The sequence below is a fragment of the Lotus japonicus genome, chromosome 3 (genome assembly GCF_012489685.1).
Source record: "Lotus japonicus ecotype B-129 chromosome 3, LjGifu_v1.2".
NCBI lineage: Eukaryota > Viridiplantae > Streptophyta > Magnoliopsida > Fabales > Fabaceae > Lotus > Lotus japonicus.
This window is the reverse complement of record NC_080043.1, coordinates 21,520-46,604: the sequence shown is the minus strand read 5'-3', so window position 1 is coordinate 46,604 and position 25,085 is coordinate 21,520. Positions and strand designations below refer to the sequence as shown.

The following is a 25,085-nucleotide window of genomic DNA, read 5'->3' as shown; positions in this document are numbered from 1 at the left end:
ATATAGAGAATGAGGAGGAGACCAGGGTATCACCGAAGGGAGAGAATTAGGCTGGACAGAGGTGGAAAAGTATGCAAACCAAAAGTGAATTACAGAACTGGAATAATGGCTGAGGAAGGGAACGAACTCGTGCTTCGTGCATGTTGCACACCGTCGATTCCACTACGGATCAGAGCGCGAAGGAACCCTTGAGAGATGCGGCGATGATTATCGAGGATTTACGATGGATGGCGAATGACGTCGGAGTGGACCTCACGTCGAGCACGGCGCCGCGACAAGTATTTGATGTGGGGGAGGGGGAATTTGGGTGATATTTCCAGACTCCATCAAAAGGGTAAGGGTGGGGTGATCCCGTGATGGTCATGGGAGGTGGAAGTAGTCAACGGTTTTGCAGCGTCGTGGGCGGAGGAGGACCAGGCGTGGGGAGAACCGTAGAGGTGGTTGTGGGCATTGGGAGGAAGAAAGAAGCTTTTTTTTTTAATTGGACAAAATTAGGGTTTGAAAGGGGTATTTTGGTCACTTTGTTAGTTCAATCTCAACCATTCAACTTTTAAAATATTATATCAATGGTGGAAATTAAAGAGATTTTCAGTGTCCCCCTTTTTACTAAAGTTTTTTCCATGGGGGCACCGATGAAACCCATAAAATGGGTGACACCATAGATTTCACCCCTTCTCATTGGCCATTACTCTTTCTCCTCCTTCCATTTTTTTACAGTATTTCTCTCCCATTTTCACTTACTCTCTCGGTCTCTCAATTCTTAATTATAAGACGTAGTCTTAGATTTTTCATGTTCCTAAATATAAGACATTTTACAATAATCTAGCAAAAATGATTCTACTCTTCCATATATACCCCTCACATTAATTGTGTGTTTTCAATTCCAAAGTTTTAATTACCACCTACCATTGTCCCCGAATGATAGCTCAAGTGGCAAGAGTTAGAGACATAAGGGTTGGGTGAGATGAAGAGTGAAGGGTCCCGGGTTCGAACCCGGATGAAGGACTAATTTACTAACATTTCTAACAACTAACATTTGCATATCAAAAAAAAAAAGTTACCACCTACCATTAATTAGTGAGAGAAAATGACAAAGGGTAAACATGGAAGAATATATGCATTTTTTAAAAACCAATACACTAATTAGACACATTTAATGTTTTCTTAATAATCGCAATTTTTCGTATTAGGTCTTATAATTAGGAACTGGGGGAGTATTTTTTTTTAGTGTTGTTCCACTAGATATATGAACACATATATTATTTTATATTATTATTTTTATTCATTAATGAGATATAAATTTATTTTTATTATTAATTTGTTTTAAATGCATATTTTTTTTGGTTTTCAAATGTATTCAATTGTCGACAGCTCACTAATCCCTCGAGTTTACGAAATTACGTTAAGTGAATAGGTCTCTCCTAACGAAAGATTCACCATACTCACCGCTCAAATATCCAACCTTGAACTAGATGTTTAAGTAACCTTGGACTATATTTTAAGTGATAATTATTAATTTTCTATTAAAAATAGTTAAACCATTCATCAAGCTTTGGTGTTCTGTCAACAATTTAAGGTTGATACAGTGGTTGTGGAAAGTGATTCGAAAGTGGTAGCTAGTGGGGTGGGTGCACAACAAAGATAGGAGGTCATGGAGGTTGTTCCAAATTCGGAATAAGATTGATCAATTAATCCCTTTAGTTAACTGTTTGGGGGTAAGGCACATTTTAAGGGAGGGGAATTGTCTTCATAATGGAGTGGAGGTGGGGAAAAGTTATGGGTTTCTTGGTTGGACTGCTTGTTAGGTGTGCACTCAATCTGTGCTTATGTTAATTCACTGAGTTGTGACTATCTGTGTTATTTCTTTTCTGTCTAGTACCTGTTATGTGGTGGGAAGGTTGACTGGAGTAGTTGAAAATTTGTGCACTATCAGTGGGATTTGCTGTGTGATGGGTGAGAAATTGATTTGTGATCGTGACTTTGGTGTGCTCATGTGCTGGTGTGGTCCTCTTTATCAAATGTTATGGCACTACAACATTTTTCACTTTAGGCCACGCAAATTTCTTCGACGAAGAAAGAACCGTGGCCTAATTGCAGTATATGCCACGGTTCAAAAGTTGTGGACGTGTGATGACCACAGCTGAAAAAAAACCGTGGGATCTACATTGTATACCACGGTTCCACAATTGTGGGTAGTTCATGGCTACAGATTTCCAACTGCGGCAACCTAATCCCACAAATATAACCGTGGCCTAATAATAACACTAAAAAAATTTCTTCCGCCAAAATTTCGTGTATCGCATGCGTGTTTTCAATTTTGGCACAACTAAAGAATTAATTTTCATTAAAAAAAACTTAAAAGTAATAAAATAATAGAAATTACGTTCAAAATAAAATAAAATAAATAGAAACCCCCCAAATCCCTAACACTACACTCACGTAGACTACTTCAGAGAAAAGATTGAACCCTAACTTTCTCCTTCTTGGTTGAACGATTGTGATCCTCCTCCTCTGCTGGTACTGCTCATCTTGGCGACCCTCCTCTATCCGCCGGCGACTGCTTGTGCGACCCTCTTCTCTTCGCTGCTGAGGTATTGGTTCTTGTTCCTGTACAATCAAATATGTGTTCTTGGCCCTTCTTGTTTCATGTTTCATTATGCCCTTCTTTGGTTGAAGAGATTGCAACGGGGTGGTTCTTGTGTTTTGAATGTGTATTGGTTGTGTGGGGAGGGGTGATTACCCATTGGATGGTGCTATCTCCTCTGTTGTTGGTTTTGGGTTCTCTTTGGTCCTGTCTTTCTCTGTTTCTGTTCTGTTTCTTCTTTGTTCCTACCTTTTCCTTTTGATCTTGTCTTGTCTTGTTTTCTTGGGTTAGTAATACAACTTTTGCTTACCCAAAAAAAGCTCTCAGTTACAATGCCTGCGTTTGGATTCCAATGTCTCTGTTTGCTCTCTAACATGTTCATAGAATTTTTCTGCATGAGAATATGTTCATAAATTTTGTAGCATGACTGCATGAGGATCTACAACATTGTCTCATTCTATTGCAAAAATGGGTATTTTCTATTCAGGGGAAAAAACCGTCTTGTGAAGATAAGCCAATGAGCTAGTCAATTTGAGGCTGCTGTAAAAACTGATGCTTTGCTATATGAAAATATTGCTGCGGATCTTTTTATTTTTTTGGCTATGAACTGACATTGCTGCATTCTTGTTTGGATTGCCAGTTCTTTTCTTAAATCATTCAATTGCCAGTCCTTTTCTTAAATCATTCAATTGCCAGTTCTTTTCTTACTAAATCTGGTATTTTTTTTCTGGTTCTGGCTTCTTGGTTGCTGCATATTTTTGTGTATGCCCTTCTTTGATTCATGATGGCATCTTGGCTTAGCTTTATGTTGGACTTTGGCTGGACTTTTTCTCCTAGTTGTTTTCTTCTGTTGGTGTGCCCGTGAGATGAAAGAGCAAGTCTGCTTGGCTCTAATGCTTTGTACTTATGCTGCTGCTGCTTTTCCTTTTTTCTTAGTCATGTTTCCTTTCCTCATCTCTTACTGTTTTAGTCTTCTACTGTCTTAGTTTTAGTATCTTCTTTTTCTATTTTTTCTAGCTTGCTTTTTTTCCATTTTTTCATGTATCCTTGGAAGCACCTCTCTTGGGAGAGTTTGTTCCCAAGACTTTCTTTATCAATTGAATGATTTTGATTCTCTAAAAAAAAAACTTATAGTCAGTTCATGGAAATAGTGCATTGTCAATTTTACTGCTATATTTGCACCTTAGAGAAGCTATATGTTATATTAGTTAGATTGTCAGTGGATATCTGCCTTAACAAATAAAAAGGCTATGCTTCTGAACTATTCCTTCCTTGGTTAAACAAAGAAAAAGGATAAATAAAGATTAGTAACTATGCAACATGCCCAGCAGCCAAGAAAACAATCCCACGATGCAATCTCCCAAACCATTAGATAAATAAAATCCCACTGTCACCCACGATGTTAAAATATGTTATGCAAGACTTAGATTTAATTTTTGAGATTGTTTCTTTCAATTTGGCTAAGCTTCATCTTGATTTTATGTTTGCATTTATTTCTTTTTATTAGGCTATTCTTCAAGATTCCATTCAGAACTCAAATGAAGAACGTTAACACCATCCATGATGAAAAAAATGAAGAAATTTCTGCTATTAAGAAGCAACATAAAGATGAAATGACTGGTATGAAGAGGTAGATGGATGCATTAACATTACTTGTAAGGATCATGCTGAAGCTACAACACCCAAATTTAGATGAAGAAGAGATCTCTAATATGATGGAAGCTGCTCTTGGCAATGAAAATAGTGTAGCTCCGAATCGACCTATGTTCCCCCTCACGAAAATGTATACTTGTTTAATTTCCTAAAATTTCTGGTATGTTGTGGGAAAATTTGCACCAAAAGGGGGTGTATAATGTGCTTTCTTACCTTCTTCTCCTTGCCTTTTTTCCTTGGTTTCTAATCTCTTTTCTGCTGCTATTATTGCTTTTGGGCTGTTTTGTGGTTTGGTTGTTGTTTGTAGCGGAACTTTGTTGTGCATGCTTATAATGCTTTACATGATTGTACCCTGCTGTTTTGCTCTCTATGCTTGGATGCCCTCTTTTTTACAGTTTCTATGGCCTTTTTTTAAGCACTCAGTGCGATTATATTCTTGACTTATATGAAATGATTATTTGGATTGTTTATTTCACTAATTTGTGTGTATTGTGTTTCATGTTAGCAGAATGGGGAGAATGATGATTTTCATGAAAAAGGAGAAGGAGAAGAAGAAGTAGAAGAATATTGATTACTCTTGGAATTGATAGTATTTTCTAATTTTGAAAGATTGTTTGGAACTTAGGATGACATCTTGAGATTTTATTTTGTTGATGTTTATGTTGATTTTAACATTGTCATGAATTGACTAGAAGCTGTCAAGTTGAACAGGATTAGGCATTGCTATGATTTGGTCTTAGTTTCATGTGATTCAGTTTTTTGTAATGGCTCTATCTCTTGATATTGGTTGAACTAATCTTGGGCTTCTTTTAAATGAATTAACTTATGAAAAAAAAGTTGATTGTAATTATTTTAGTTGATGTGTACATTTGTTATTGTTATAATACTTTAATAAATTAGGTTATTAAAATATTATGGAAGCAAAACAGATGGTTCCCAAAATGTGGATTAGGTGCAAAACAATAGCTAAAAAAATGGTACAACAGCTGCTACTTGTGGCATAAAATAAATCGTGGTTTTAAGCTTCCATAATAACCGTGGCTAAAAGCTATTGGCCACGGTTACAAACGAGTGGTGTAAATATAACCGTGGCTTTAGAGTTTATGTACAACCGTGGCGGAAATGTATAGGCCGCGGTTACGAATTAGTGGCGAAAAAATAACCGTGGCCCTAGAGTTGTGTGTAAACCGCGGGTAAATTGTCTAATGCTACGGTTTATGACACGCGGTGCTAAATAAACCGCGGCTTAAACTTGGCAAAACCGTGGCACTTGAACTTGGCCACGGCCACATAACCCGCGACAAGGAAACCGTGGCCGAACCGTGGCATAAGCTTTTAGCCACGATTTTTTCACATTGCGCCGCGGTTTTCCGTCCGCACTGGAAGGCCAAAAATGCTGTAGTGTGGTATACTAAATTCACATGGTATGGGATTGGCATATTATTGTATCACGGCTGGATTCTATATGGTGGAGGGGTGTATCTCTATATGGGGTGTATCTCAGACATTCCCCTTGACAAAATTTGGCAATCCATTTTTATGTAATTAATCAAGAAGTTTTGATTGTATTGTTTGAAAAAATACTGCTCTCAGACTCATATGGTGGACCAAATCAAACTTCCCAAATAAAAAATAAAATGAAAGTTGAAAAGGAGAGAAAATGTGATGAGGTGTTAAGCCTTGAGCTTTTGGGGATACTGGTTGTTGATCTCCTCCCACTACTCTCCATTGCCAATGGTAACTTTGGAAACAATTGTTTTGTCTAACTCCTTGAACAACTCCTCATCATAGGTCATGTGATGTGTGCATCATTTGTCAATCAACCAACTTTCACTATTGTTGATGGTGGCAAAACATGTTGCTACAAATAAGTACTCATCCTCCTCCTCTTGTTGATCAGCCACTTGAACCTCATCAACTTGAGGTTGTTTTTCATTTTTGATTTTTTTTTTGCAATATGACCAGGTTTATTGCATTTGTCGCAAAGGATGATGATTTGGCAGCTCATCTTCTCCTATACTGCCTTTATTAAAACTCTCTTCTTACTCAAAGTTGTTGCCACGTGCCTTCTTTATCTTCCTTCATAACCACGAGTCTGAGCTTCAAATTGTCCAGTAAAGCACCTTCAACGACGTCTTCCTCCCTCATGAGTCTCTTTTGCTCTTGGGCTTGCAAAGCATATAACAGTTATGCCAAAGTGATTTTTGACAAGTCTTCAAAATTTTCCAAAGAAGAAATAGTGGATTCAAACTTCTCGGGAAGGGTTACAAGGATTTTTTGCACTATCCTTGTATTAGAAAACTCCGTTCCAAGAAATCTCACCTTATTGACAATGCTTAGAAGTTTGCTGGAATATTCTTTAATCGTTTCTGACTCCTTCATCCTCTGCATCTCAAACTCTCTAATCAAGTCTTGCATCCCTTTGACTTTCTCATTTCCTCCAGACTCATGCTTGAGAAAATCCCAGTTGACTTTTTTGCTGGAGAAACAGCAGAAAATAGACAAGTTTTTGGCTTTGATTTTTGATGTTTTCTTTTCTTAAGGTACCTCATTTTATTAAGCGTTGAATTTTCTTGTAACTCACCAACCTCATAGTCCTCCTCAACAACCTCTCATAGATCGATCGCTTGCTTCAAGAAACGCCTCCGTTCCAAGAAATCTCACCTTATTGACAATGCTTAGAAGTTTGCCAGAATATTCTTTAATCGTTTCTGACTCCTTCATCCTCTGCATCTCAAACTCTCTAATCAAGTCTTGCATCCCTTTGACTTTCTCATTTCCTCCATACTCATGCTTGAGAAAATCCCAGTTGACTTTTTTGCTGGAGAAACAGCAGAAAATAGACAAGTTTTTGGCTTTGATTTTTGATGTTTTCTTTCCTTAAGGTACCTCATTTTATTAAGCGTTGAATTTCCTTGTCACTCACCAACCTCATAGTCCTCCTCAACAACCTCTCATAGATCGATCGCTTGCTTCAAGAAACGCCTCCATTCTGATTGCCCATAGATGATAATTCTCACCCTAAAAAACTTGTAATGATAAGATTGAAATATCTGATCGCATTTTGATTTCTCTCTCTCTCTATATATATATATATATATATATATATATATATATATATATTTGGGTGGTGGAACTCTTAACCCCACTAGGTCTCAAGAAAAAAAAGCTCTTGATACCATTGTTGGAAATAGAGTAAGATGAAATGAAAACTCACAATCACAATTTCATTAATACTAACAACCTTTAAATACAAGAAAACAATAACATATAAAAATGATAAATCTTCTATTATTAATTTGAAAGTTAATTGGAAATAAAACCACCCATAATGTTTTTTACTGTTCCTCTGTAAAAAAAAACCACCCATAAATTTGTAACATATCACATAATTCATGTATTGTAACAATTGAAATTATGATAAACACTAATAAACCATTGAGAATTCACACTTCAACTTGTCGGGACGCCCACCTTTTTCTTGGATGATGCTAGAATTGCTACTCTAGGCTTCATGCATGTGTTAAAAAATTGTTTGATGCATGGTTGAGTGTGTCTTGATATACTTTCATAGTTTATATATAGCGTCACATAGACAAACCCCCTAGCTTTTTGTTTCATTGAATCAGTTTTAAAATATTTCACATTTGTGAAACGTTGGATTCATCCAATGGTAAAAAACTACCGGAGAAGGATTGAGAGATTGAGAGAATTCCATGGCAAGAAACCTCAAACTCCAAATCCAAGATATTGTAATATACCTTTTTCCAACTCTAGTAAATTCTGCTTCCTCGCAATCTCACGTACGTGATTAAAGGTTAATTATATCCAAATGATTTAATTTCGATCAATTTATTTATGGGTTTAAATATTTCTTTCAGTTTTTCCTTCTCAGTTCTCTCCACGGTTTAGTTTTTGTAATTAGGTTGTGGAAGTGTGATCTAAATTATTTGGTATGAGTTTAAGTTTTGTAAAGGTTTTAAAACACTAATTTAATGCTCTTTTATTTATGAATGAATCACACCTCTCATTGAGGTGGAGAGGTGGAAGGAGAAGATCGAGAGCTAGAAAGAAAAAAAAAAGTACGAGGTGTGATAGATGATAAGATGAGAGAGATAAAAAAAAAGGTGGAAGTGAGGTGTGTGAATTATAGCTGTTGGAAGAGGAAGACTATTTTTACAAGGCATTGTCACTTGATCACGACGGTTTTAGATATATATATACAATATCTGTAGTGTTTTAAATGGACAAAAGTGAAAGCAAACATCTTCCTCTCTTTTTGTTATTCTGAACATAGAGACTCCATTATAAATATTATAAATAAGTTCTGAGTGCACGATACCTTGCATGCGGTTGTGTTTACTTTGGAAAGAAAACCCAAGATTGGATTGCAGCGAAGTCTGCCGAAATATTTACTTTCAAGGTAGTAGTTCTTCCACGGCGCACCTTCCTTATCCTTATTTTTCCAACACATGACTCTACCAACTACTAACTATTGAGATTCTATCAGTTTTGCACAATTTAACTGGTATTTCATGCAGTGAATTGCGAAAGAGAGAGGGCAAAAGCTAACTATAGCTAGTTCTATTTAGACAATACAACATGGAGTTGAGTTAGAGAAATCACTGCAAATACCTATGTTATGATAACAAGAAAGAAATTAAAAGACATAGACACAAAAACTAATTAATAATTTAAAGAATTGAAGGTTAATTAATAGCATATATATTGATTGATCTTCATGGCTTGGGAAAGCCACCTTCCACACGTACGTACAATCACACAGCTCTATAAGCATCCCTCTCGGTGGTGATGAGAGATGAAGAGTACTGATCTCCATCATTTTCAGTTTCTTTCAAGTCTTCAATCTGCTGAAGAGCTTCCTTGATATCCAACCTTCTTTCCACATTCTCCTCGCAACAACTCAAACCAATCTTTAAAAGTTTGAGCAATTCAGCTTTACTATTTCCGATTCCTCCCATCTCTACATCAAACACTTCACTCGTCCGCTTCTCGGTAATTAACATATTTACCCAACTGGATATGTCAGCATCAGTATTATGCCTGTGTGCGATATAGTTCTCAGGGAATTTGCCCGTCAAGATCTCCAATATGAGAATTCCAAAACTCCATACGTCAGTTTTCTTTGTAATGCGACCAAGTTGAGCATACTCGGGAGATTTGTAAGGCATGATGATTTGTTGGGCATGGTCAAGATTGATGACTGGACTGAGGGCATAATCAGTGAGTAGGGGCTCAAATAATTCATCCAACAACACATTGGAAGATTTAAGATGGCCATGAGGTACAATCAGGCTTGGGAGTGCATTGTATAGGTAAGCCAAACCCCTTGCTACCCCTTTGACAATTTTTAATCGGGTTGACCAATCAAGCCCCGGCCTTTCATGGTTATGATTACCATGAAGGTGGCTAGCCAAGCAACCGTTGTGAACAAAGGCAGAGAGGAGGAGCTTCTCTTCTTTTCTATAATAATAGGCCACAAGCGGAAGAAGGTTGGGATGGTTGAGATTTCCCAACCTTCTCATATGCTCATGAAACTCCTCTCTCGGCACATTGTTCATTTGCTTGTACCTTTTAACAACCACGGCTTGGCCATCCAAAACCACTGCCTTGTAGGAAGAACCAAATGAGGCACTGCCTAGAATTTCAGCGGAGGCCCTTAGCAAATCTTGTAAATCAAACTTGAGTTGGTCCTGCCTCAAGAATATAAGCTTGCTCTGTTCCCCCTTCTCCTTCTTGGAAGAATGTCCATGACTATGATGATCTGATGACACATGCTTAGGACTAGCATCATAGTGTTCAGCTAGGCTTTTGGTTTTCACAAAAACGGGATGAGGAGGAATGTGTTTGTTGGTGAACGACGACTGATGATGATGATGATCTGGCTGTTGCAGCTGCTTTTGGGATCTCAAGCGACATATGGCCAATACTGAAACCAGGATGGCTATTATGAATGCGATCACGATCAGAATAAGTAAAATTTTCATAACGCGCATTTTAGTTGAAGTAGTACTCTCCTGCGTTGGGACTGGGGCTACAGCTTCTTCACACTCATTCTTCAGAGGCGGCCCACATAGGCGTGGGTTGCCTGCAATTCAAATTGACTTTAGTATATATATGACTGATGGACAAGACTAATTAACTAGCATATATGTATATAGTCATATCATACCGCTAAAGGAGGAGGCGTCGAAGGCGGTTAGATTGGCGGGGATAGGACCCTCTAACTCGTTGTTGGAGAGATTGATAATCTTCAAATGATTGTGTTGAAAAGCGGGGATTTGACCTCGAAACTTGTTAGCGTCAAGTCTGAGAACGAGGAGACTAGGCAAGGTAGTGATGGAAGAAGGAATATTACCTGTAAACTCGTTATTGGCCAAATAGAGTTTCCTCAACTTTTGTAAACCAACAAATGCATCGTCAGGTATATGTCCTGAGAAATGATTGTATGACAAGTAGAGGGCCTTCAAGTTTGGCAGCATCTTGAGGTTGGGCAAAGGACCCACAAATGTATTGTTCATTAGGCTAATCATCCGAAGAGCAGACATTGAACCTAGAGATCCCACGTCAATGTTGCCCGTTAGCCCAATGTTCTCAAGCCGCAACCCCCAAACCTTGTCATTAATACAAAACAACCCCACCCAGTTAGGAATATTGCCAGAGCAAGGTGGCTTTGGGTTTATGGATGGATCCCAACTGCTAAGTGCTACCACATTTGTCAATGAATCCCTGAAATTCCATAATGCCTCTGCATCGCCGCTTGCGCCTCCAGCTGCACATGATGATGAAACCAATACCAAAACAACCAAGGCCAATATTAATGCTGTGGGTGCACGCACAAGCGGAGCATAGCGCGCGCCCATTAGCATCGAAGATGACAATGATAATGAGAGGACAAGAGATCAGCCACCAAAACCCACAACAATGATTCTCTTATTCTAAAGAAGGTGTCACCGGTAATGATAATATTAATATGATTTGGCTGCATGTCATTCTTTTCTCTCTCACACTCTTTTGTTTTTATTATTATTATTATTATTATTATCTTACAGCACCATCTCTAATCAAATTAAAAGGCGAATAGGGCCAAGCAAGGTGATGATGATGATGGTGCTGTTAGGAGCTAAGAAAGAGCTAGGTTGGTGATGCGGACGCGGAAGGAAAGATTGACAAGAAATGAAACAAAGGAATAAACGGATCGAGAATGACAGCTTAATTTTAGGTGTTTTCTCAAGTTGAGATGTGTGCCGAGAGCTGTAAGGAGGTCCTCTGATTTTTCTTCCTCCTTTCTTTCGTATGTCATTTGAGCTGTGAAACCGTGTCCATTCACCTAGATTGCATTTTCCATGATTAATAATTCGATAATAAATAGTGGCAGTATATACGTTGGCTCAAAGCTTAAATTTTTTACCAATGTGTTGAGCTCGTAAGGGTATAACTACATTAGAAGTCAGAACTGCTATTTTACATGACCCATGGGCAGTTGGGCACACGACTCACCAGTCACCACAACCAAGTATATTGGAGATTTGGAGAATAGCAAGCGACGAAAAGGTGAAAAGAGTAGTGGATTTATTTCAAATTTGGATTTATCATCCAATCACAATTAGTCTTTAGCATTTCCCATAACTACATAAAGGGATTCATCGATTTCTCGGCAAGTACTTTTTCTAACTCAATTATTACATGAATACAAAAGACATATTAAACGAAAAAAAAAAATTCAACTACTTTTGAAGGTCAACCTCTTTGTAACAATTAATTATTAATTAATACCAGCAACAAAATAAATTTAAGGTCCATCGTCAGCATCGCCTATCAAATTACAGATATCTGAACATTCCACCAAACTGCACGAGGAACGTAGTAAGTATGCATTAGGAGATGTTTGTATTTAAGTCCTCATATCAAATCATATATAAATCAGCTGGTCAAAAATTTAATTATTGACACCTTAAATTCTTCATAATTGAATTAAAGTTCCTCGTAGAATAAAGTGATAGTTTCCATTTACCTTGAATGTTGCAAGAAGAAAGTAGAAGAATGAAGGAGAATTTCAATAATGTTGCAAAGGATATGGTTTGTTCATCTTCGGTGCTAGGGTGCCGAGTGGGTCTTTCATCTCTGTTTAGTTTTCATGACGAAACACACAAATTATTCAATCCTATTTTAGAATTTTCGGCTATCTGAAATATTTGTTTTTTTTTAGACACATGTTCCTTACCACCGTAACACCGTCCAAAGAGTTTTGGCAAAAGATTGGCTACATTGAAGTGGCTGTTGTAGAGGCTCGTACTTGGGATATCTTGGCTATTTTCAAGTTTGATGTGGAGTCAAGTCTCCTAAGTGGATTCTCATCCTCAGGTTGTGACTCTTAAAATTAATATTAGTTCGATTTCTTGGTCATGTTCTGGGGTGAATGCAGTCTCATTATGGCTTGGCAGTTATTTTGGGAGTATCTTCTTCTAATGTGAATGTTCCCGGCTATTAATTAGCAATGAATTTTAGGGTCCGTTTGGTGGTCAGAATAGAATAAGAGCAGGATAAGATAAATGACTGGATAAGGACATGATATTGGTACTATTTCAGAGCAGAAAGGTGGTTTTTTCAGTCAGTCGAGAGCCAATGCTTTTGTTCGTAATTTCCAAGAGTGCCACTTGTTGGATGTTGGTTCTTTTGGCCTCGAGTAGACATGAGACTCACTTTTCTAGAGGGTTCAGTGGAGGTGCTAGCTTGAGGCCATTATGATCATAGTCCCATGCTTATCAGGTGTGGGAGGAAGCAAGGGGCTAGAGCTAACAGACTATTTCAGTTTGAAGCACATTGGATGGATCATCCTCTTTATCCAGAGGTAGTTAGGAGGGCGTGGCAGCAGGGTGAACTCGATGTGGCTAGGGCTCTTGAGGAAGTCAGAGTGGACTCTTTGGAATTTAATAAGAATTTTTTTGGGAATATCTTTCACGGAAGATGAGCGTGGCAATTACAATAGCTTTCATTCAATCCCTTACTTTGCCTTGACAGCTTCAAGACCTTGAGAATAAGAAGAATGAAGTTCTAACCTTGGAGAAATTCTTTGGTTCTAGAAACTCAGAGAAATGGGTTAAATTTTGGGATAAGAACATTGCAATTTTCCATGCTCAAACAGTTATTAGAGGGAAGATGAATCACATTTATGGGGTCAACCTTTCAAGTGGTGTCTGGTGTACCAATGATGCTATCCTCAAGGAGGAAGTGTAGATTTTTTTCAAATCTTTGTTTGCATGGGTGGTGGAGGTGAGCAAAGGTGGAAGAAGAAGAAAATTTTTGGAACTGGTTTATTTTTCACTGTGTTCTTCGAATTCTTTGATTATTTATCTAAGGGTTTGAATTTATTGATTTCTAGGTTTTTGTGAGGTTGGGGGTGGCGGTTGATGGTGATTGTGGCTTTGAAAGGGGGGCTGGGTTTTTTGTAATAGATGAATTTCTGGGTTGATTTCTGGATTTAATGAGAAACTACTGAGTTTCTAATGAATTTTTAGGATCCCGATGAACATGATTAAGGATGAAGATAATATGTGATTATGAAGAATGAATGTTTTTTAGTAAGAATTATTGATTATTGATATTGGTTCCTGAATAAAATTAACATCACTCGAAACCTATATTTCACCATGTCATATGATCAGTCAAATGACTTGAGAGACCAAAACCTCACATGTCAATAAGTTAAGGAATGAATTTAATTGAAAATTTTAATTCAAGGACCAATATGATAGGAAACTGCATGAACAGTAGCAGTTAGGAAGTTATTATTTAGTAATTAGTTTTGTGGCAGTTGGAAGTTAATAATTAGTAGTCAGTTGTGTTTTCTGTCTTATAGCAGTTATATTTTAATAAACAGATTAGAAATGGTTATAAATAGGGAGTTGTACCCTATGAGGGATCATTCAGAAGTTTTGTTATGGTGGGAGAGGTCTGGACTCTCAAATTTCAGAACTAGGAGAGGCTGGCTGTCGAAAACCAGCGCTTGTATAATTATTCTAAAATATAATCCTCTGTTCCTGTCACAATACCAATAATTTTATAGTTTAGAGACAAAAACATATTTTAACCCTATGTTAATATATGTGCAACAAACTATGACCATCGAAATAGCAGACAACACACAATTTTGACACAAGCACAAACTTGATTAAGTAAAACATACATAGCAAATAGTTGGAGTCGTTTACCAGTATTGACGAGATCGAAAACCTTGTTTGAAAACAACCAGAGGCCTGAAAATAATAATAATAATTTAGAGTTTAAAATATATATTAAGGTGCATGCTTGGGTGCCCATAAATTCAAGTGAGTGTAGATTACAGGAGTGAGGTGGACCAATAATATATAAACACTTAATATGACAAGTGTTGACTAGATCTATTTTACACTATTTACATTACGACCCCAGTTGAATTTTAGTTTACTAAATATACCCTTACCATTTTTAATAATTATGTATGTAAAACATAATCATTCCCAAACTCATATTCTCAACCCCGAATCCATCATCAATAGCAACCCCCAAACCACCCATAACCACTCAAAGAATCAATCTCAGCCAAACCACCTCCACATCACCGTACAATCCCTTTCTCATAACCATCGCACGAATTGCTCACACAGCAACCACGTCATTTTTTCTCATAACCACCGCATCGATTGCTCATACATCACCAATGAAACTCCAAAATCCACAAATGGGTCACCAATGAAACTTCATACAAATACACCCAATTGATCAAAACCCCACAATAACATACCCAAAAACAAAAATTTTAAATGGTGATCAAATTACTGTTTCAGATCGCTTGAGAAGTGGTCATTGCAACAAGTTTCTACCAGAAAAAGCTAGCCGAAGCTTGATGTCTCGTTGTTGAAATTAATGTCACAAACCTTTTTTGACTTCATTAGTGCTGTGTGTTTGTTGTACGTTTGTTGCCTTGTGTTAGGATTAATTATATTAGGATTTAATTTAGGAATCTATCTTTATAGTATCTTTTATATTAGGATGTTATCTCTTATTCTAGTAGTATATCTTATGTATTTCTTAGGGATTAAGTTATTGATATTAGGATTAGTTATTATAAATAGGAGTGCCCTCTTTAGGTTAGAGTTATGGATTAGATTATTGAGTTTGTAAAGGGAACCAGCCTTATTGAAGAGGAACCATCCTCTTGGTTCTAAGAGGAACCAGCCTCTTAGTTCTTATCTATCTTTATTTTCCAGTCTTTTATAATAAAATACAAAAATATTAGCCTTTATTATATTTTTCCCTTATGTTTCACCACGTTAGAATTTTCGGGTCCTAACAATTGGTCCGACCTGCCGGATCGAAATTCCACCAGCCACCGCACGCACCATTACCCTTCCTCTTTGACTCTACCGCACCTGCCACTTCCGGTTGTCACTTTGCTACAAAAAAAAAACAGAACTGTTCACCTGTTACTGTTCATCGCGCACTGTTCACGTCACTGTTCATCTGCCGATTTGGGTTTTCTTTGCACGAACGTGTCCATTTACACATTGATCTGCTGTTCTGGGCGTTTATTGTTTTATTTCCAGAAGTTCTTGCCATCATGGTCCTTTCAATGGAAGAATGGCAAACTATTGTCCAGGAGTTTCCCAAGTTTGACGGGGTGGATCCGGTTTCCTGGATTGCTCGAGCCCAGAAAATCTTCGAGGTACACCGTTTGCGGGATCTAGATAAGTTGCAATTGGCATCCCTTAGCATGGACGGGGAGAAGGCCACTAATTGGTTTTATTGTTGCTGTTATCAAGATCTCGATCTCACTTGGAATCGCTTCATCTCCCTCTTGCTTCAACGTTTTGGCTACGAGTATCGTGCTAACGTTTTCAAGAGGCTGAACACTCTCCGACAAAGCAGTACTGTTGACGCTTATGTGCGGGAATTTGAAGCTGTGGTGGCCCATGTTCCTTGTCTTTCTGAAGAGCGGTTGTTGGAGTGTTTTCGGTGGGGCCTCAAACTGATGGTTCGTCATAGGTTGCATTCTTTCCGTCCTACAACTTTGTTGCGTGCCATGGAGATTGCTAGGGAAATTGATGCAGAATTTAGCCTTGCTGAAGAACAATCACTGGCTCCAGAGGCTTCTCTCCCCCCTCCTTCTTACACCGAAGGGGAAACCGTTGCTAGTATTTCGGTGGAAGAAGAAGGCATACTCAAGGAGGACTCAAGCGAAGACGTACTGAAGGAGGACTCAAGCAATCAACATGTTGCGCTTACTTCTGAGATTTCTAATGAGTCCAAGCAAGACACTACTATTCCGCTAGAAGGTCTCCAAGAAGATGCTGCCAATATGCCCCACATCTCTAGTATTCAACTTTTTGGAAGCACAATCTCTAGGGTAGATGCTCCGTTGTCAATGGCTGTGAATGCTATTATGATTGAAAAGTTTGGCAATGCAAGCGTTTCCAAACATCCGGGTACACAATTAACTATGGGCTTTGTGGACAAAGATGACCACTCGACGCGGAGGGGTGAGCCCTCAATGCAGATGCAACTATGGGTCCTCAATGTGCTGTCCCAGCGACCTCCTCCAATGCCGCCAGATATGGACACTTGGACAGTTGCTGTTTTGGCGCTTCACTCGGTTTGCCGTCTACAATGGGACCCGGGAGGAGAAGTTTGGATCTACTATGCTACTTCCAACCTTGAGGACAAGGTTGATTTTAGGGGGGAGTATTGTTAGGATTAATTATATTAGGATTTAATTTAGGAATCTATCTTTATAGTCTCTTTTATATTAGGATGTTATCTCTTATTCTAGTAGTATATCTTATGTATTTCTTAGGGATTAAGTTATTGATATTAGGATTAGTTATTATAAATAGGAGTGCCCTCTTTAGGTTAGAGTTATGGATTAGATTATTGAGTTTGTAAAGGGAACCAGCCTTATTGAAGAGGAACCAGCCTCTTGGTTCTAAGAGGAACCGGCCTCTTAGTTCTTATCTATCTTTATTTTCCAGTCTTTTATAATAAAATACAAAAATATTAGCCTTTATTATATTTTTCCCTTATGTTTCACCACGTTAGGATTTTCGGGTCCTAACACCTTGTTTATTTTAATTTCAATTTTTATCATTCCAATGTGTTTGTGTACGTTTGTTGTCAGCGGTGGAGGTTAGTTGGTGGCTGGAGTTCGAAGGGAAGTTCTGGGTGGAGAAGAGAGTGGAAGAGGCATGCGAGTGAAGGGGACACAGTAACAGAAGGACTGAATTTTAAAAACAGAAGGTTCTGAATTAATTTATAATTACAATAAATCTACATGGTTGATTCAGAGTTTCAAGAAGTCTACAATATTACTAATAAATAATCCAGGTGTCATTTTCCTATTGGTACATATCACTCATGTATTTTATCCAGAATTCTTATGCTTGTACTAGAGGAAATGTCATATATTAATGTATTTACTGTAGATTTTGTTAAATTGGTACGGTTTTTTTTATAAGCATTAAATTGGTACGTACCTTCTAATGTTAAGAGGGCCTTCTCCTTCGCCGCCTCGGATACAAGTGTTGACACACTTAACTGTGCAGGACTCAGCTTTCCTTGACTTGGGTTTTTGTATCTTAGGTTTCTTGCAGTCACCAGAAGATAGTGTTTGGGGTATGTTGGATAGAGTCTCCGGCTCACGAATTGCACCAGCAGCAGTTGCCACAGAAGCAGCTATCACCGTAGCAGCTGCCAGGAAGCTCAAGCTAGTGATAATTACCAGACGACGACTGTAGCTGCTGCTGTTCCTATCATGATCACGAGTGAAGAATTCCTATGAGAAGATCAGGAGAAACAATCCAGAGTTTCATTGAAACAATTAGGTGTCTCTAAGGATATGCTCATGTATCACAAATGACCATAGCCTCAAATTACTCCATACAAAATGAAAAGTTGAACAACTTATTTCTAGTTATGTACATGCTGAATGTTAATCCTCATTGAAAATATCCCACCAGGTCATTTTGTTGATAAGACAAGAACTGTCAATAATACTCGAGCATATAGAAAGTATCAGAAATTAGGGGGCCTATACTCAACCCAAAAGCTAGCTCAAGAGTTAAGGTTTGCACTACCCTTATAAAGGCTATTTATGCTCTATCTCTAGCCAATGTGGGACTTCTAACACACCCCCTCACGTCCAGGACTGAACAACCTGGAACGTGGGATCAACAACAACGGGTGGCCCAATAATGGGAGGTCTCCACAACAAACAACAAATGGATCTAGGATAGGCTCTGATACCATATCAGAAATTAGGGGGCCTATACTCAACCCAAAAGCTAGCTCAAGAGTTAAGGTTTGCACTACCCTTATAAAGGCTATTTATGCTCTATCTCTAGCCAATGTGGGACTTCTAACAGAAAGATCCACCCAGGAAATTGAAGGAAACATATTTTGAGTCTGCTTTTTCACAATCATTCTCCAATCAATTGAAATAGAATATAAAATTTATCTGCTATTTGGTGTACTAGTGCGCACTAAATGGATATTGACAAACTTACCCAGTCCTTTATTTATCCTCATGACTCGGGGTTTATGAAATTACAGAATACAAAACTCTCAACAGAAACAGGAATCATTTAAATTACAAATAGTAATCAAAGTAGTAGCAGGCTAGTAGCACAAATAATATTAAGCATGAGGGAATACCTGAATACCCTGCTGTGACTGGGCAACAGCAACAGCTATCCTACAACTAGCTATCCCAAAAGGGACCTGCAACAATATAAAGTCCACATTACTCAAAACAGTTGACATTAAGGTCAGAAACAAGTCTAACTTTCGCAACACCATCAATGTCACAAACATAAAAATCCTTGAATCATACCTCCTCACCAGGAGACACGCCCACCTCACAGATATACTTAATCACCGTAAGAGCATCCGGAACTCTCAAGGACACAGCCAAACCCTGAACCAACACTGTGTAAACATGCGCATTGGGCCTCGGCCACTTCCACCTCTCAACTATAGAGCCATTCTCGCCAACTGGTTAGGTCATAGTATCACAAAGTCATGAGTTATTGTTGAATATGCTGCAAATTCCTAGACAACACTAGAGTTTTCTAGAGTAAAATAATTAATTGTTATCTAGTCTATTATCTAGATGTTTCTTGTATCTAGATGTTTCATGTATCTAGCAACTACTAATTAATAAAAAATTAGAGAACCGACTCATGGAGTTGGTGATGCAGTGCCTATAAATAGGCATGAAGCATTGTGTTGTAATGCATCTAAAAACCAAAAAGCCTAATAAACCATATAGTTTGTTCTACTTCTCCAATATTGGTTTTCCCCTTTCACTCCCAAGCTACACGGCTCTTTCCTATTTCAACTTTTGCTCTAATATAACAACCTTTTTCCAAAACCATCCTATTAACTATATTCAAATACTAATAGTTATCAAAACCGTAATAACTTAAACAATAGTGTTTCTAGAGTGAACATTGAACTGAGAACACGATGTTACTACACACCTTGATGAAAACTGATCCACATGGCGTAGAAAACGGACAAAGCAAGCTGGGGATTATTCCGGCTAAGAGCGGCGGATATAATGGAGCAACAATCAGAGGTGGAAACGACACCACCTTCTGAGGTTGCAGCAGCGTTGTCGGCGATCATCTGCAAGGCCTCGTCGGCGTCTTTAGCGGTGACAGCAATTCGTTGCAGAAGTTGCCGGTCGAATTGGTCGGAGCCGGAAACGGTGTCGTCTGAGGAGGTTTCATTCCGGCTCTCGCTGACGGAGGATTTTGCGTTGAGGGGTCTCGGCGGGAAGGGAAGTGTGAAAGCGAGGAAGGAGAGAGTGGGGAAAGGAGCGTTGTTGTTGGGGCAGGTTGGAGAGAATTTGGTGAGAACAGAAGAAGAAGAATAGTGAGGATGCGGAAGTAAACGAGAGGAGAAGAAAGGAGTGGACAAGTTGAGAGTCATAGCAGTAGTAATGTGGTCCTGAATCGATGATGTGATGATGAAACAACCATTACAGTGTGAGGAACGAACGATGGGTGGTTGAAGATGATGATGGAGAAGGAGAGGAATCAAAGTGAGTCAGTGAATGAGATATTTGTTTGGATAACGTGGATTTTTTTTTTTTGACAGCAAGTGGATTTTTAAGCCCTGCATTTTGCCTCAAAATTTTGTAAGATAATAAATAATAATTGAACGGTCCGGATTTGCCGTTGAGTCATAAAGATTGTGTAACACCCTATATTTTAGTAGTTAATTATTATTTAATAATATTATCATTATAGTGATAATTAAATGAATGATGACTATTGTGTTGTATTGCCTTGTTTGGTTGAGTTGGACTTATGATTGTCTTGAATGTTATTTTGATTTTGAAATAATAAATGCATGAGCATAAATAATATTAGATGAGTGTATTTGATAAAAATAATTATAATTAGTGTTATTTTCGTGATTATGGAGGTATAAATCTCTTGTGTGTTCTTATCTATCCTTCATCTGTGTTAATTGTACTTCAAATTATCATGCTTTTACTAGAGTTAATAGGAATAAATAAACTAAGTAGTTCAATCATGATAAGAAGATTTGCGTTGTCTATGCTAGAACACTCTCACATAGTGTTGAATGGTCCGACACGTATTGATCTTTATGCTCTTAACTTATGTGTGAATCGTGCTTTCGAAAAAAATAGTTGTTGCTTCATGGAGTCCATGAGCTATATAGGTCGTGACTCACCCTCGGGGATCAGTTCTTGGCATGTTGGCAACAGTACATGCGAGCAAGTCTCTGTTCCTCTTGAGAAACTTCTCAAGTCAGTCTTGCATCTTAGCAGGTAGGTTCACTCCTAAGTTGTTTGCTTCATTGAATCCACGAGCTATATAAGTCGTGACTCACCCTCAAGGCCTGGTCGTAACTCATCCCCTACTCGATCAACCTGATGATATGTCTAGGCAAGGAAAACTTTACGCACTTCTACCTCTTCTTTTCCTCATTGCTTTTTTTCTCGACAAGTCGCAAACTCATGTGTGTGGTAACTCCTGCTCACTTGTTGATTTCCCTAAGTTGGGAACTTCATTAGTAAGTGGTGAGTTGAGATAATATCACGAAAAACGTTTAATGAGAGTCGACCAAGAATGACATTGTAGGTTGTCGGTCAATTTACCCCGAGAAACTTGACAGACACATACTTTCATCAATCATTGTTTCCAAGGTCCCACGTTTGTTAATATATTTCAATAGTGTAACACGATCACATGAAAAGATGGCTGAATCATTACTATATGGGATGAGATCCTTTTTATGAGAGTTGGGAGGGCCTTTGAGACTTCAAAGAACAAAATTTTGATCAAGCTGCCATAATCCATAAACACTCTTTTCACATCGTCGCTATCGGTGGTGGCTTCAACAACAATAGGATCGTCATGCTCAAGCTCATCTCCATGGCAGTCACTATCAAAGAAAGTCATGATAGGATTCCCTTGATTGGGATGTCTGAGGCGAATTCTTCTCACAGCCAAGGATATGTGCATGAAAGACTAGATATGCTTCTCACTGGCACTGGTGGAACTCCCTCATCTTCAAAACCACCTTGTTTTAAATTTATTATTTGGAGAGGATAATCAATCATATCTCACTTCATGACAATCAACACACTTTATATTGATATGTTCCACGATTGATTTTTTCAATCCAATTTTATATGGATTATGTGACCAAGTGATTTTTTAAAAAAGTTGATCAAATCTGATGTTTAAATCAATGTTTATTGATTTTTTTTGTTTTATCTTTAACAAAAGTCCTACCTCTTCAAAAATTATGACAATAATTTTCCATCCCTAATTTTCTTGCACAAAGACATTACTAGGTTAAATGAATGTCTTGCAATGTTTTAAGAGTTGAACCGTTCAATAAACAGATTAACTTACATACATAATTTCAACCATGATTAAATCATAAGATAATACATTTTATAATTATTTATTAAATAATAAAATAAAATAATATAAGGAAATTAAAAAAAATTACTAAAGTAAAATCAGATAGTCATGCTATATAATTTTACACGATAAAAAAACCTTAACATTATTTGTATAAGATAAACAATTTAACGGTTTAAACTGATTTTTGCTGCTAGTTTATTTTTTCCATCAAACGGGTTTGCTCAATCATTAACTCTAAAATCAGCCAGTTTCGAGAAATAGACCAATACTTGGCAGTTGGCTGGTTACTGAATCGACCGGCCGTTCAAGTTTGGTTTCAATACTATGTTTTGTAAATTAAGTAAAACGACTTAATAGGGTGGAACATTTCTATGATACTATCAGATTGACAACATATGCTAATTATCAAATGAGTAAAAGGCTCATAACCGCGGGTAACTATTTATGAAATACTCGCTTTGAATTGATGCCACTTTTGCCAAGAAACCGAAATCGAGGCTGTTTTACTAGCAAATTTCAAGATTTCTGCGAGCATATCTCATGAAACTTAGTGGGAATGCTTGAAATAATGTCTTTGACGTGCCCCCAAAGGCCCATAACCGGAGTAACCATTAATGGAATACTTGCTTTGAAATGGTGCTCATTTTGCAAGGAAACCGAGTTTCGGGGGCGTTTTGCATGCAAATTTCAAAATTTCTGCATGCATATCTCGTGAAACTTGGTGAGAATTCTTGAAATAATGTCCTTGATATACCCCAAAAGGCGCATATCCGATTATGCCTTCTATGAAATACGTGCTTTGCAATAGTGCCCACATTTGCCATAAAACCGAGTTTCGGGGGTGTTTTGCAAGCAAATTTCAAGAATCATGCTCGCATATCTCGTGAAACTATGTGAGAATGATTGAAATAAATTCCTTCACATGCCCCCAAAGGCCCATAACCAGGGTAACCGTTTATGGATTACTTGCTTGGAAATTGTGCCCATTTTTGCCATGAAACCGAGTTTCGGGGATGTATTGCATGCAAATTTCAAAATTCCTGCGTGCATATCTCGCGAAACTTGGTGGGAATGCTTGAAATAATGTCATTGACATACCCCAAAAGGCTCATATCCGGTTATGCCATCTATGTAATACGAGCTTTGCAATGGTGCCCACTTTTGCCGGGTTTCGAGGGGTGTTTTGCATGAAAATTTCAAGATTCTTGCGTGCATATCTTTTGGAACTTGGTGGGAATGCTTGAAATAATGTCCTTGACGTTCCCCCAAAGTCACAAAATCGGGGTAATCATTTATGGAATGCTTGCTTTGAAGTGGTGCTACTTTTGCTAAGAAACCGAGTTTCGAGGCTGTTTTGCAAGCAAATTTCTAGATTTCTGAGTGCATATCTCGTGAAACTAAGTAGGAATGATTGATATAATGTCCTTGACATGCCCCCAAAGGCCCATAACCGGGGTACCACTTTATGGAATACTTGCTTTGAAATGGTGTTCATTTTTGCCATGAAACCGAGTTTCGGAGGTGTTTTGCAAGCAAATTTCAAGATTCATGCGTTCATATCTCGGGAAACTGTGTGGAAATGATTGTAATAATGTACTTGACATGCCCCCAAAGGCCCATAACCGGGGTAACCCTTTATGAAATACTTGCTTTGAAATGGTGCCCATTTTGCCTTGAAACCGAGTTTCGGGGATGTATTGCATGCAAATTTTAAAATTCCTGCGTGCATTTCTTTTGAAAACTTGGTGGTAATGCTTGAAATAATGTCCTTGACATACCCCAAAAGGCTCATATCCGGTTATGCCCTCTATGGAATACGTGCTTTGCATTGGTCCCCACTTTTGCCATGGAATCGAGTTTTGGGAGTGTTTTGCAAGAAAATTTCAAGATTCCTGTGTCCACATCTCTTAAAACTTGGTGGGAATTCTTCAAAGAATGTCCTTGAAGTTTCGCCAAAGGCCCATAACCGGGGTAACCATTTATGAAATTCTTGCTTTGAAATGATGCCACTTTTGCCAAGAAACCGAGATCGAGGCTGTTTTGCTAGCACATTTCAAGATTTCTGCAAGCATATCACATGAAACTTAGTGGGAATGCTTCAAATAATGTCCTTGACGTGCCCCAAAGGCCCATAACCGGGGTAACCATTTATGGAATACTTGCTTTGAAATGGTGCTCATTTTGCAAGGAAACCGAGTTTCGGGGCCTTTTGCATGCAAATTTCAAACTTTCTGCCTGCATATCTCGTGAAACTTGGTGAGAATTCTTGAAATAATGTCCTTGATAAACCCCAAAAGGAGCATATCTGGTTATGCCTTCTATGAAATACGTGCTTTGCAATAGTGCCCACATTTGCCATAAAACCGAGTTTCGGGGGTGTTCTGCAAGCAAATTTCAAGAATCATGCGCGCATATCTCGTGAAACTATGTGAGAATGATTGAAATAAATTCCTTCACATGCCCCCAAAGGCCCATAACCAGGGTAACCGTTTATGGATTACTTGCTTGGAAATTGTGCCAATTTTTGCCATGAAACCGAGTTTCGGGGATGTATTGCATGCAAATTTCAAAATTCCTGCGTGCATATCTCGCGAAACTTAGTGGGAATGCTTGAAATAATGTCATTGACATACCCCAAAACGCTCATATCCGGTTATGCCATCTATGTAATACGAGCTTTGCAATGGTGCCCCTTTTGCCATGGAACCGAGTTTCGGGGGATGTTTTGCATGAAATTTTTAAGATTCTTCCGTGCATATCTTTTGAAACTTGGTGGGAATGCTTTAAATAATGTCTTTGACGTTCCCCCAAAGTCACATAACCGGGGTAATCATTTATAGAATGCTTGCTTTGAAGTGGTGTTACTTTTGCCAAGAAACCGAGTT

The 25,085-nt window shown here is 38.1% G+C and overlaps 2 protein-coding genes and 1 long non-coding RNA gene across 7 annotated transcripts; 1 reads left to right on the top strand and 2 right to left on the bottom strand.

Annotated features, from left to right (window-relative positions):
- The first annotated feature begins 1,711 nt into the window (after positions 1–1,711).
- Positions 1,712–5,084, top strand: LOC130709544 (uncharacterized). 3 transcript variants are annotated; one of them, XR_009010033.1, is made up of 3 exons: positions 1,712–2,591; positions 4,092–4,397; positions 4,746–5,084. It is a non-coding gene; the product is annotated as an uncharacterized LOC130709544 (long non-coding RNA). The 3 variants fall into 3 exon arrangements; XR_009010032.1 differs by having other exon boundaries at positions 1,721–2,591; positions 4,092–4,367; positions 4,743–5,084; XR_009010031.1 differs by having other exon boundaries at positions 2,326–2,591; positions 4,092–4,367.
- A 3,710-nt stretch (positions 5,085–8,794) lies between these two features.
- Positions 8,795–11,591, bottom strand: LOC130742403 (pollen receptor-like kinase 4). Its single transcript, XM_057594504.1, has 2 exons — positions 10,431–11,591; positions 8,795–10,346 (listed from the first exon to the last, which is right to left on the bottom strand). Exons 1-2 carry the CDS (start codon positions 11,125–11,127, stop codon positions 9,016–9,018), a joined length of 2,028 nt encoding a protein of 675 aa, XP_057450487.1. The 5' UTR covers positions 11,128–11,591; the 3' UTR covers positions 8,795–9,015.
- Positions 11,592–11,810: 219 nt separating this feature from the next.
- Positions 11,811–20,524, bottom strand: LOC130742404 (uncharacterized). 3 transcript variants are annotated; one of them, XM_057594505.1, is made up of 7 exons: positions 19,771–20,524; positions 19,122–19,282; positions 18,944–19,009; positions 17,767–18,065; positions 14,470–14,514; positions 12,273–14,298; positions 11,885–12,108 (listed from the first exon to the last, which is right to left on the bottom strand). In XM_057594505.1, the coding sequence occupies exons 1-6, from the start codon at positions 20,222–20,224 to the stop codon at positions 14,181–14,183; spliced, it is 1,143 nt and encodes a 380-aa protein (XP_057450488.1). In that variant the 5' UTR covers positions 20,225–20,524; the 3' UTR covers positions 11,885–12,108; positions 12,273–14,180. The 3 variants fall into 3 exon arrangements, with proteins under 3 accessions (XP_057450489.1, XP_057450490.1, XP_057450488.1); XM_057594506.1 differs by lacking the exon at positions 12,273–14,298 and having other exon boundaries at positions 11,811–12,108; positions 19,771–20,519; XM_057594507.1 differs by lacking the exons at positions 12,273–14,298; positions 14,470–14,514 and having other exon boundaries at positions 11,811–12,108; positions 19,771–20,522.
- Between the last annotated feature and the right edge of the window lie 4,561 nt (positions 20,525–25,085).

Excerpts from the sequence above, each read along its gene's own strand:
- LOC130742403 (XM_057594504.1), bottom strand. The coding sequence starts at position 11,127 with ATGCTAATGGGCGCGCGCTATGCTCCGCTTGTGCGTGCACCCACAGCA. Across the intron at positions 10,347-10,430 it reads CGACGCCTCCTCCTTTAGCG|GCAACCCACGCCTATGTGGG; the intron begins GTATGATATGAC and ends TTTGAATTGCAG.
- LOC130742404 (XM_057594505.1), bottom strand. The coding sequence starts at position 20,224 with ATGACTCTCAACTTGTCCACTCCTTTCTTCTCCTCTCGTTTACTTCCG. Across the intron at positions 19,010-19,121 it reads GCGTGTCTCCTGGTGAGGAG|GTCCCTTTTGGGATAGCTAG; the intron begins GTATGATTCAAG and ends ATATTGTTGCAG. Across the intron at positions 14,515-17,766 it reads GGCCCTCTTAACATTAGAAG|GCCTCTGGTTGTTTTCAAAC; the intron begins GTACGTACCAAT and ends TATTATTTTCAG.